General features: G+C 39.2%; 1 protein-coding gene across 2 annotated transcripts in view; it reads left to right on the forward strand.

Annotated features, from left to right (window-relative positions):
- Positions 1-4,765, forward strand: part of Lrriq4 (leucine rich repeats and IQ motif containing 4) — a 25,030-nt gene extending 20,265 nt beyond the window's left edge. For both annotated transcript variants that reach the window (XM_021158807.1, XM_021158808.1), the window contains one exon: positions 4,475-4,765. In XM_021158807.1, the coding sequence (XP_021014466.1) occupies positions 4,475-4,627 (153 nt within the window). In that variant the 3' untranslated portion in view covers positions 4,628-4,765. The remainder of the gene's footprint in view (positions 1-4,474) is intronic.
- Positions 4,766-13,176: the final 8,411 nt, after the last annotated feature.

Consider the following 13,176-nt stretch of genomic DNA (forward strand, 5'->3'; position numbering starts at 1 on the left):
AAAAAAAAAAAATTAGATCTCTGTAGCGGTAAATTTTAAAAGCTGCTCTATGCTCCTAGTGGGTGCATGTGGCTCTGCACCTGCCCAAGAAGCTCTGGATTCACAAGTGAAAGACACACATGCACAGCGTTATTTTTAATATGTCTTACTAGCTCAATGGCTGGGCCACTTGCAAATGTCCCTGGTGGCTAGCACACACTCCCCTCCGGTATTCCTGAGTTAACATTTTTTAAATCTATATTTTATCTTTGCTGCTCTGTTTCCTTCTGGGCAGACCTTCCATGAGGCTGCTTTCCCTTTGCACCTACATTTCGGCCATCTCACCCTCCTGCTCCTTCGTGGCATGGTCTGTCCTATGCCCCTCTCTGAGCGAATCCCTTCTCCTCCTTCCTTGTGTTTCTTTCCTGGGAATCCTAAAAGTACTGCCTTTTTCATTCTGTCCAACCATTAGCTGCTGGTTCTTTATTGACCCATCAAAAAACCAACTGTGGTAGGGACCTGCAGAGGATGTGGGAATTTCCATGTAAGCACAAATCAGACCCCTAACATCTCAAACCTTTTGTCCAATAAAAAAGGTTGTTTTATCTCAGACATAAATTGAGTACAACCATAAAAATTATGTAAATTATTAATATGATATATAACTAACACCTAGTCTATCATATTTGTCAACTTAGATAAAGTACTCTATAATCTACCCTGACTTAAAGAGTTTTACTGATTTCTATATCTGAATTATTCTATATCTGCATTCAACTAGCATTACCATCTGAAAACCATCTTTCCAAATCTATATCATCTTCCTCAATGTTAAACAACTTAAATTTGATTATGAGACTATAATTAGTCTTCAACTCAACAGAAATCCAAAAATGAATTCAACATTACCTGAATATATAGGAAGCACAAAAACATAGTTTCCAGAACTTAAAAAAAATTGTAGAGACAGCTGACTACCTGGATAGTTCCCTATTCCTCAAAGTATCAGAGCATCTATCTTCAGCCTTCTGGCCTAGAACCATCTGACAGACCTTAAGTGAAGCAGGAACTATGAAGGACTAGCTTACTCTGTTTTGGCAAAGCCAAGATGTCGACTATCCCACATCCCACATTGTATGTCCTTTCTTAGACAGTATTTTTTGCCTGTAGATGAATTAGGGCAATTTTTGTCCAGGGGCTACCTTGCCACAACTGGAGCAACTCCATAAGGAGTTTTGATGCTCAATTTCTTCTTTGAACCATGAAGTGGGTACTGTCAGGAGTAGACATGTCTCTAGTCAAATGATCTTTAATAATAATAAATATTATTTATTTAATTAATATTAAATGTCATATTCTGTGGATTTCTGGTATGTTTGAAGACTATTTATTTCATAAAGTATATCTGAACTGTTAAACCTTGACTCCTCTTAGTGATTTCTATTTGAATAATATTAAAAAAACACTTCATTATAATTACATCAGAATCTAAAATAACCATGAGTTTCCTATCTGTCCCTTAACTTGTGTTATTTAATCATCCTAAACAGTTTGTAACAGCAGCTATAGAAGGACTGGGAGAAGGGCCTTGCATTCTTAAATGAGTTGCAGAGGCACAATGCCTATCTAAGAGTAACAATATTAATTTCCAATTTTGAATCAATATACAAGATTTATATCAATGAAAGCCTTAAATCTATATAAATATATAGATTCTGTACCAATGTAAGAAATTTTAACTTTAATTTGCATCAATTATAAAGATTTCTACCAATGTAAGATTGTGGCTATATAATGGTTTGCTTAAGAATAAATTTAGTAATCCATCCCATCTATCTCCTTTTTGTTCAATATTATGACTAGTCCTAAATTATCCATTAAAATGACAACCTACCTATAATTTATAAAATAACCATAACCAGACACCCAAACCCAAGGGATTGGGAGAACAACTCTCCACCATTTCTTCCTGCTGAATAGGGGCAACCAAAAAAATTTAAAAAGGTGGGGAGGAGTAGGAAAATTAGAAAATTTGGTTAGGCTTAAGAAAGCTAGCTTTCGCATCTATTATCCAGTCTTTGCATGCTTAGAAGGATCAGGGATTGACTGAAGTTCTGATTGGATCTATCTAAAAGCCTGTATGTATGAACTTAGTTCATTGGGAGTCAGCAACAATTCCTGAAGCTGCTCTGGAAGCAAGTCTCTAGACAGTGTCTGAAAGCAGGGGGCTGGAACAGCAGGTCATTTCAGTGTCTCCCACAGATGGATCTTGTCAGAGCTGCAAATTCTGCAATATATGAACTTCACAACCAAAGTTTTAGTACTATTAAGATATACGTGTGGATTGTGAAAGATCAGTTAAGGATGAATTTTTGTTTCTTCTTTGAGCAGGTAAAAGACAACTATCCTATTTTGAGTTAAGTTGATCAATAACTAATTATAATAAATCTTCATTCATGCCATGTGAAGGATGGCACAATGAATCTTAAGGATTCCACAACCAACAAGATTATTGTCTAAATTTTACCTGAAGTTTTGGCTAGAGACATATTTATGTCTAAGTCAGTTATAGGGTTGTTCCTATGTCAAGAAATCAGCAAATCAAGTTACCTGTCCTGTTTGGTTGTCTCAAATTTTTCTTTTCTGTTCCCAAGATCTTCAGGGGGTCTTCCCTGGTCATATTTGCTCCATACCATTCTGGAAGGGGTCCAAAGCCTTTTCTACGTTCCTGTCAACACAAATATAGAGCCTGTCTCCCAAAATAATATGTCCTTGTTCCAGTAACCAGAAGTCATTAAAGGAATAGATTGAATTAACTTAATAGCTTGATCTCTCTCCCAGAGGAATTTTAATATAACCACATGCATTTTGATAATTAAAATAATTCAAAGTAACTAAAACAATTAAATAAATATTATCTGTTGAGGTAGTGCTTCCTCACCACCTCCTGCCCCAACCTACATGAGATCAAGGCCTAAGTTATTTATTCATCTGTATACTTAAATTCTCCATTCTATGGAGGTTAATATGGGAATACATATGTCCCCTTTCTCTTTAAATAACTTGAATTAACATAAGCTTCTATTATCTGTCTGATAAGGTTTTCCACTTACCCCCTGGTCTTTGACCTATATTTTAAGATAAAAAGCCTCAGTTATGTGTTCATCTGTGTATACTTAAATCCTCTCTTCTGTATACTGTATAGGCCTATTCTTAGGCTAAACTATCCCAGAATTCCCGTGTAGACCACATTCAAAGAATTTGAATATGTCCCCCAGCATAGACCTTTTTAACTTTAAAGCATATTTTTTCATTTTTTCTATTCTCTCTATCTCCGTGCCTTTGATTCCTACATTTGAGATCAAAGGCCTATATTTCTTTATTCCATGTATACTTAAAACTACTTAAACAATTACCATTATACTCCCTTCTATCCTTAAAAACAATCAAGTCAAATTTTATTCATCTCTCTTTTTTATTTATCTGGTTGTTAGTAGCAGGCAAGTTCTATCATCTGCCTCTCTCTCTCTCTGCCTCTGAGAAGCCTGTCTCTCTTTGCACAGCAGAGGCTCCCAGCATCTCTAAGCCCAAATTCTTTGTATTAGTTCCAAATGTCATGTGGCTAGGGCAAAATTTGTAGCCTGCTAAGAAGCCAGTTCTCCTCTACTCCTAATCTTACATCAAGGCATGTGTGTATTCCATTCAAGAATCTCTAAATAATTTTTGATAGTGAGTTCTTGCCTACACGTTGCATGCCTTCTGTTGTGGTAAATATTTAAAACATCTCCGTGTGTGTTCCTGGTGGCTGCACACATGGCTCTACAACAGTCCAAGAACTCAGGATTCACAAATGGAAGACATACACACAACCTTTATATTTAATAGTCTTAACTAGCTCAATGGCTGGGCAATTCAAAACCTCCCACCAGCTATCACACATTCTCCTCTGATATTTCTGAATTAATACTTGCTAAATCTATATTTTATCTCTACTACCCCAGACCCAGTTGGTGGTGATGGGGCAGTCCTGGGGCCACTTTCCCAGATTCTTACATATCTGTGGGCTCTTAAGTCTGATCTCTCTGCTTTCCTACCATGGTGATTCTCCTTCTCTCCTCTGTGTTTCTTTCCTGGGAATCCTAAAAGTTCCACCTCTATCCCTCTGCCCAGCCATTTGGCCACTGGCTCTTTATTGACCCATCAAAAAATCAACTATTGTGATTGAAGTTAATTCTGAATCATCCTGAATGGTTCCAGCCATTTCTATATTCAAAACATCTCTTTCTGCATGTTGAGTGTCAGTACTTTATTAAAATATTCTGAAAAATAGGCATATTACATATAGGATGTTGGATATTTGAACTCAGGTTCTCATGCTTGCACAGAAAATTCTACTATCTACTGCATGCCCCAACCCTTCAATATGTTTTAGAGGAGTAAGCCACAGCTAGACCATAGCAATCTAACACCAAGTTTGGGTCTATCTTGTTTTCAGATTCAGGCATGGTGGCGTGGAATCATGGTCCGGAAAGGATATGGATCTTATGAAGAGCTACTAAAATCTCGAAAAAAAGGAAAATCCCCTCCAAAGGATAAGAAAGGGAAAAAGGCTGCAAAGGGGAAGCCTGCAAAAGGGAATAAAAAGTAATTATGTAAATGAATTAATGAAAATAAAGATTGCTAACAGAGCAGGAAGGCACCCTGTCTAGGGGCCATAAAACAACCACATGAAAATTAACCATGAAATTAAGGCTGTTTGTAATAATAAAAGAGTCTTATTTTACTGAACTGTTTGTGGGAAGAATGATATGACACCTGGGAAATGATTCAAAATAGCATGCCAAAGGGGCTGGGTTCAAATGAAGCAAGACAGGACAGATGTAAACTGGCAACCACAGAAGTAGGTGGCGAACATGTGGGGGTCCCTGCATTCTTTTGTCTCTTTAAAAACATTTGGGGAAAGTCATGGTTATACAAGCAGGTCCATGGAAATACACTAATATGTCACCTTGCACCTGTGCTGACATCTTACACAATGTCATTATTAAAATAAAACCAGAAAGCTGACATTGGTTCAATATACATCACTTACCCAGATTCTATCAGGTGTGTATGCACATGTATATGTGTGTGTATGCATCATGTAGTTCAATGCAATTGTGTTACACATAGCTTTCTACAAACACCACTGCAGTCAAGACATATGTTGCTCTTCATAAATCACCATTGTGACATTCTTTAGTAGTTTTTTGTAGGTACCTACTATGTACCAAATCTTTACTTACCCTCCATTTCCTGCTAGGCAGCAGCTCTGGCTATAGACAGGGTGGCCTGAGAGGAGATAAGGAGTTGGCAAAGGAGGAAGGAGTCAGGGGAATCTTGCAGGTTTGACTGACTAGCAATTGGGTTACATTTTTATTTCTACATGTTTCACAGAACAAAACAAACTAATGATTATCCAAGAAGTACAGATTATATCATTTTGTCTCTGGACATATGTTTAATTTTTCATTACATGTTAAGGGTTTCAAGTTCAGTAATAATTAGAAAGTACAAATAGAACATATTTTATTCTTATTATCAGCCCTAAAACTCCAAAGAATCTAAAGAATGGCTCCACCAAAGCAAACACATTAATTATATGACAGCCTGATTTTAGGCTGGAAGTGTTTGCAGTTTTAAGTAAAGCACTCCAGACAAATAGAAAATATCTGAACCAGCTTTTTATGAATAGAAAATACTAATATATAACTTCTTTTACTATATTGTTCCATCTACACTATAAAATGGGAAAAGCTTGTTTTAGTCGATCTATCTCATTTATGGAGTTCTATTCCTCCAGTGGTGTACCGTGTACAATCCCATATCTTTAAATTACATTTTTGGAGAGCTCTACACATATTATAAAAAGAGGTCTTGAATCTTGAATATGGTACTAATTATCCTTGCCAGTCAGAGTTTGTCAGTTATCTTAGTTTATATTTTCAGAGAACTCTAAGTATATCGTAAAAAGAGGCCTTAAATCTATTACCAATTCTCCTGGCCAGTTGGAGTTTGCTAACTATTTCTAAGTTTACTTTTTATTCTATACTATTTCAGTTTTCTTAGGGTGGATAATCCAAGACTCCTGGAGTCATGGCCTCATTTAGAGATCCCTACTTAGTACTCCTCTGTGCATATCACAATCTCCAGAGCATAAGGAAGACTTTAAATTAGGGCCAGATAAAGTTAATTATCTAAAAGCAGAAGGGATAGTAAGTTTACGACTTTCCTAAAAAAGTCATAACTTTCATAATTTTCTTGGGAAAAGACACAAAGTGAATCATAATGCAGAAAGTTCCCAAGGATGCAACACGCAGAGACTAAAACCCTACAAGTGAGAGACAGAGCAACAGCGATCACAGATTTGGCTCAGCTTTGCCAGAAATGTCAAACAGCTGTGCTAGCTGAATTCATGACATTCACCATTTCCAGTGGATATGGCTATGCCAATTTCCCATCAAACAATATGTAACCACAATTTCCTTTAAACTTTTCATTATATTTATTTACTGTGTGTGCCTGTGCATGTGTCTGCCACAGCAAACATACAGAGGTCACCAGACAACTTTGGGGACAATCAGTTCTCTCTCTTCACCATGTGCTTCTCACATTCAGATCAACAGGCTTCATGGCAAGTGCCTGTATTTCACCAGTCCTGGAACTGACTTTTAGAAAGCCAGCATAGTTTACTTCTAGTCCATCTAACTTGGTGCATGTATCATTAGTTTAAACCTCTTTGCAGGCACACAAGTGTGCAGGTGCACAGGCGCATGTTCACGCAGGGCAGGTCATTCTGTGTCCTCTTCGATGGCTCTCTGATTGACAGTCTCACTTAACTCCTATAGCTGTTTCAGTGGGTCTGGCATGTGACCTAGTCTTTCAGTCTGTTTAAGTGTTCACTCTTTATTGAAAGGTTATTTATTATTAATAAAGCTACAATGAATATTCACACATAGGTCTTTGCATAAACATTACATTTGTAAGAGAATACTCAAGAGAACCCAATCCGCAAAACACCCCTTCTACTGCTCTCAAAACTACCTCACCTTGGTGACTTTTCTTTTTTAAATGTAATTTTATCCCATTTATTTGTTTATTGGGAGGACATGTGCATGCCAGGGTATATGTGTAGAGGCCAGGGACAACTTGCCAGAGTCTCTTTATCATGTGGGTCTTGGGGATTGAACTAAAATGGTCAGGCTTGGCACCCAGCACTTTACCTCTGAGCCATCACACAGATTTTACATTTATACACCTTTAAGCCATGGTTAAATTTCTAATTATTCATATTGTCATGTAGTAAAAAACAAACAAACAAACAAAAAACAAATTGACTTGCATGTATCAGAATACAAATTTATAGCAATCATTCTCGCCATTCAGTGACTTACCCTCTAGGAAATAAAAATGCTTAAAACTTGGATGACATAACACAATAGCTTTCTTTTTTTTCTTTTTTTTTTTAATTAGATATTTTCTTTATTTAAATTTCAAATGTTATCCCCTTTCCTGGTTTCCTTCAAAAGCCCCCTATCCCACCCCTCTTCCTCCTGCTCACCAACCCACCTACTCCTGCTTCCCTGACCTGGCATTCCCCTATACTGGGGCATTGAGTCTTCTCAGGACCAGGGGCCTCTCCTCCAATTGATGTCCAACTAGGCCATCCTCTGCTACATATGCAGCTGGAGCCATGAGTTCCTCCATGTGTACTCTTTGGTTGGTGGTTTAGTCCCTGGGAGCTATGAGGATACTGGTTGGTTCATATTGTTGTTCATCCTATGGGGCTGCAAGCTCCTTCAGCTCCTTCAGTCCTTTCTCTAGCCCCTCCATTGGGGATCTTGTGCTCAGTCCGATGGTTAGCTGAGAGCATCTACCTTTATATCTGTCAGGCACTGTCAGAGCATCTCAGGAGACAGCTATATCAGGCTCCTGTCAGCAAGCACTTGTTGGCATCCACAATAGTGTCTGGGTTTGGTGACTATATATGGGATGGCTCCCCAGGTGGGGCAGTCTCTGGATGGCCTTTCCTTTAGTCCCCACTCCACACTTTGTCTCTGAATCTCCTCCCATAGGTATTTTCCCCCTCTTATAAGAAGGACTGAAGTATCCATACTTTGGTCTTCCTTCTTCTTGAGCTTCATTTGTTCTTTGAATTGTATCTTGGGTATTCCAAGCTTCTGGCCTAATATCCACTTATCAGTGAGTGCATATCATGTGTGTTATTTTGTGATTGGGTTACCTCACTCAGGGTGATATTTTCTAGTTCCATCCATTTGTCTAAGAATTTCATGAATTCATTGTTTTTAATAGCTGAGCAGTACTCCATTGTGTAAATGTACCATGTTTTCTGTATCCATTCCTCTGTTGAGGGTAAACAAACAAAAAGCAAGAAATGCCAGAAGAAATGTTTATTGGAATTTGTTCCACAAAAGGAGGTTTTATTTTATTTTGGAAAGATATGATTTTGATGCTGTGTTTTAAATTGTTGGCTACTTAAAAAAGAAAACAAACTCAAATATACTGGTAGCCATGGCTAGCATGGATAGTTTATTATCTAAGAAGCATATGTAATAGGAAAATCTTACATGTTACAATAATAATGTCTTGTTATTATAATAGTGTTTGGGTTTTAGTGTGAACAGACACTAAGACCAAGGCAAATCTTATAAGGACAACATTTAATTGGGACTGGTTTGCAGGTTCAGAGGCTTAGTCCATTATTATCAAGGTGGGAACATGGCAGCATCCAGGCAGGCAAGGTGCAGGAGGGCCTGAGAGTTCTACATCTTCATCTAAAGGCCACTAGCAGAAGACTGGCTTCCACGTGGTTAGGAGGAGGGTCTCAGTGCCCACCCCTGAAATGACACACTTCCTCCAAGGCCACACCTCCGAATAGTGCCACTCCCTGGGCCAAGTATATTTAAACCACCAAAAATAGTTACCATAGCCTGAGTGCTGGGGAGATGGCTCGGTGCATAAAGCACTTGCTATGTAAGCATGAGGGCCAGAGTTGGGATCCCCAGAAACCACATAAATTCATGCAGGTGTGGTAGGACTTGAAAGCAAAGACGAGGAATCCTGGGACTAGACTAGCTGGAATCATCAAGCTCTGGGCTCAGTGAGAGACACAGCCTCAGTAAATAAAATATAGAGCAATAGAAGACACCTGGTATCATTTGGACCTCCAGGGCACACACACACATATACACACACACACATACACATGATAAGATGAAAAAGTTAGTGCCTTTCTCAGAATTATACACATAGACATCTGTATGTGCACACATATAACATAGGTGAAGTGGAAATTTCTGGGGTTTTTGGAGACTTGGTTGTGTCATGTGATACTTCTCTGGAAACTTTTTTTTTTTTTTCTTATCTGAAGACAGAATTTCTCTGTGTAGTCCTAGCTATCCTGGAACTCACTCTGTAGTCCAGGCTGGCCTCGAACTCAGAAATATGCCTGCCTCTACCTCCCAAGTGCTGGGATTAAAGGTGTGTGCCACCACTGCCCGGCACTGGAAACTGTCTTAGAGGAGATGTTTTGCTGAAGTAGAAATGTGAGAGGATATTTTGGCTGAAACAGACACCTGGGGGGGATGTTTTGCTGAGAACAGATGTTTTTCTGGAAGCAGCCTGGAAAATGACCATGTGATATTTTGCTAGAGTGGATGCTTGAGAAGACAGGTAATGTTTGGAAAGGGTATAAGTAAAACAGACCGTGAATGACTCTGTGGCATTGGTTCGCCTTGCCATTCTTTGCTGGGCTTTGTTTGGTTTTGTTGATGCTGGTCTTCACTGATGACGCTGTGGTATTGGCTACCTTGCCTTCTTTGCTGATCATCGTTTGTTATGACTTCATAGAGAAAAATGCATCAAAAAAACTCATGATATTCCAGTGGCTTCTTGCTACTTCTGTGGACTTGGGTCTCGTGTTTTTTTCTAATAGAACTGCAGTTGCTGATTTGTGAGTGATGTTTGCAAGTGGATCGAGCTAGCACTGCTAGTTTATGTGAACTGAACTGCTGATATCCTGACAACACACACTGGAATCACCCCCAAATAACTATTTCTAAACAGGTCCATATCCCCCTTTGCTCTATTAACCTTTCCTTTCCACTACCTCTGTTGGGTTGTAGGCTACAAGAGAGGTTAAAGAATTTAAGAACCCTTATTAAAGTATGTTTTGAAAAATCTAAGCCTACATATAGGGAAACAAGGCAGAAAATCTCACAATAAATGAATCAGAAGCATTATCACAATTTGAACATTTCTGGTGGGCTTCCTAAATGGTAGTAGATTGATTATTCATCTAAAACAAATGAAAATTCTGCTCTAAAATGTCATCTTTGTCTTGTAAGATAGAAATTAAAGATACATTCACATTATTTTTTTTGTGTGTGTATATGTGTACAGGTGTATACTTCCAATGTTTGTGCTTATACAGGTGTGTTTGTATATGTATATGTGTGCATGTGTAGATGTGTGTGTGTGTCTAAAACAGATAACAACTTCTGGTATTGTTCCTCTAGAGCACTGTCCAGCTGCTTTTTGAGGCATGGTCTCTCATTAGGCCCGGAACTCAGCTACTGACAGAGGAGCTAACTGGGGAGCCTCAGGGATCTGCCTGTGTCTGCCTCTGCAGCACTGTGATTAAAAGCACACCATCACTCCTTGCTTTTTATATGTGCTACTTAAATCAGATTTAGGTTCTCATGCTTATATGGCAAGCACTTTCTAAACTGAGCTATCTTTCCAGCTCCCTATTTGGTTATTATGTGCCAGTGGTTCTCAAATTTCCTTTTATTTTATTTTTTTTTGTTTTGTTTTTTTGTTGTTGTTGGTTTTTTTTTGTTGTTGTTGTTTTTTTTGTTTTGTTTTTTTTGTTTTTTTGTTTTTTTTTGGTTTTTTGAGACAGGGTTTCTCTGTATAGCCCTGGCTGGCCTGGAACTCACTTTGTAGACCAGGCTGGCCATGAACTCAGAAATTTGCCTGCCTCTGCCTCCCAAGTGCTGGGATTAAAGGCGTGCGCCACCACGCCTGGCTCAAATTTCCTAGTGAGACCCTTTAACCATAAATTATTTTGTTGCTACTTCATACCTATAATTTTGCTACTGTTGTGAATCATAATGTAGATATCTGACATGCAGGATGTGTGATATGTGACCCCTGTGAAAGGGTCATTTGACCTTCAAACAGAATTTGACCTTCAAAGGTATCATGAGCCTTGATTGAGAACCACTGTTATCTACATATAATTACAAAAATTTTACAACACAAAAGCTACTAAACAACTACAGGCACAGCTGGTATCAGGATTCATTCACAGTGTTCTCCTTTGGGGAGTTGTTCATTGTTTACAAAGCAGCGTGCTGAAACCCACCATGGTCAAATCGAATGTCCCTTTGGTGGTCCTGGGTGAAGCAGTCTAGTTCTCTTTCCTGGAGGGCTGGGATGACCCATCTTCTCATATCTATCTCAGTGATCACAGGAAGTTGGGTCACAGCACATAATAAGTGGCTAAACCATTGTCCACAATCTTGGGAGCTTGAGGGTCGAAGGCTAATGTCTAGTTCAGTTAGCTCTTTAAGAAAGCAGAGGTTTTGGCAAAGGATGGCCCATCCTGCATCACAGATACCGTCATTGTAGCTCAGGTCAAGCTTCTGTAGTGTCGCTAAATGACCTGACTGTATGACAGAGGCTGGAAAACAAAATCAGTCTAAGATGTAAGGATACTCTCTCCCTAGGTTGGTCCCCTTTTCAGTAACACACCACTTCTGATGTTAGTAACAATTGATAATAACTTTCTTTTAACCAGCTGTTTTATTTGGGGCATCTGAAAGTATTTCAGTAAGAAAATTTATCTCTGTGCATCCCATACATAGCCCAAAAAAGAGATTCCCCCAGGCTCTCTTTTGCAAACCTCAACTGGAAGAATTCCATTTTTGTATTAGCTCAAGTTCTTTGCTCCACTGGAGTCCCAGTTCTCCTGCAGACTTTTCCTAATTAATGCACAGAATGATGGCCTACTGGCTTTGATTAAGGACCATTGGTACACAGCATTAAACCTGTGAGTTTAATGCTGGTTATTGATTCAACAATTATCCAACAGAGTACTTTCATTTTAGAGGTACTGGAAATTGAGTCTAGTGTCTCATACAGGCTAGATAAGTATTCTACCACTGAACTATATCATCATCCCTAACAGTAAATTCATTGTATAAAATATACTTGGTAATTTATAGTTCACTTTTGAGACTTCTACTACACGAGATAATTTCGTCTTTGAAGAGCCCTTATACTGTCATAGTTTGATTATGCTTGGCCCAGGGAGTGGCACTGTTAGGAGGTGTGGCCTTTTTAGAATAGGTGTAGCTTTGTGGGTGAGGGTTTTAATACCCTCATCCTAGCTGCCTGGAAGCCAGTATTCTCCTAGCAGCCTTCAGTTGAAGATGTAGAACTCTCAGTTCCTCCTGCCCCATGCCTGCCAGGATGCTACCATGCTTCTGCCTTGATGATAGTGGACTGAACCTCTGAACCTGTAAGCCAGCCACAGTTAAATGTTGTCCTTATAAGAGTTGCCTTGGTCATTGTGTCTGTTCACAGCAGCAAAACCCTAACTAAGACACATACTTTGACCTTAGATGATTGCTTCTGCAGGAGGAAGTAGTCAGGATACCCAAGGCAAATGGCACCCGCCTCCCTCTTCAGCTGAACCAACCAAAAGAAGGATTAAGGAGAAGAGATAAGTGATGCAGGATCTCAGAACAAAGGATCTCTTCAATCAACCTTCAGATGAATGATTTGGGAAGTATCCCTCTGACAGTCCTCTACCGAAGGCCACCATGGCTGTGTCCTCCACCCCATACTCTTACATTTCATTGTGGGGCTGATCTTACAGAAGGAAGCCCTTCTTACCATCCATCACTATCTTCTAGTGACCCCGGCCAATCACTCCCCTCTACCTTGGTCAGCTCATCTCAAAGAACAGTCATGGCTCTAGAAATCTGACAAGTACCAGGTAGCTGTGTGCAGACATTTAGTGTGAGTGCACTGTGGATGGCGGCCTCTGTGTGGATGACTGAATCAGAAGCTTCCTGGCAGGAACCTTCCTCCCTCCTCATCATCCCCAGAAACACCCTCCTCTGCCAG

This window comes from Mus caroli, chromosome 3 (assembly GCF_900094665.2).
Source record: "Mus caroli chromosome 3, CAROLI_EIJ_v1.1, whole genome shotgun sequence".
In the NCBI taxonomy this organism is placed as follows: domain Eukaryota; kingdom Metazoa; phylum Chordata; class Mammalia; order Rodentia; family Muridae; genus Mus; species Mus caroli.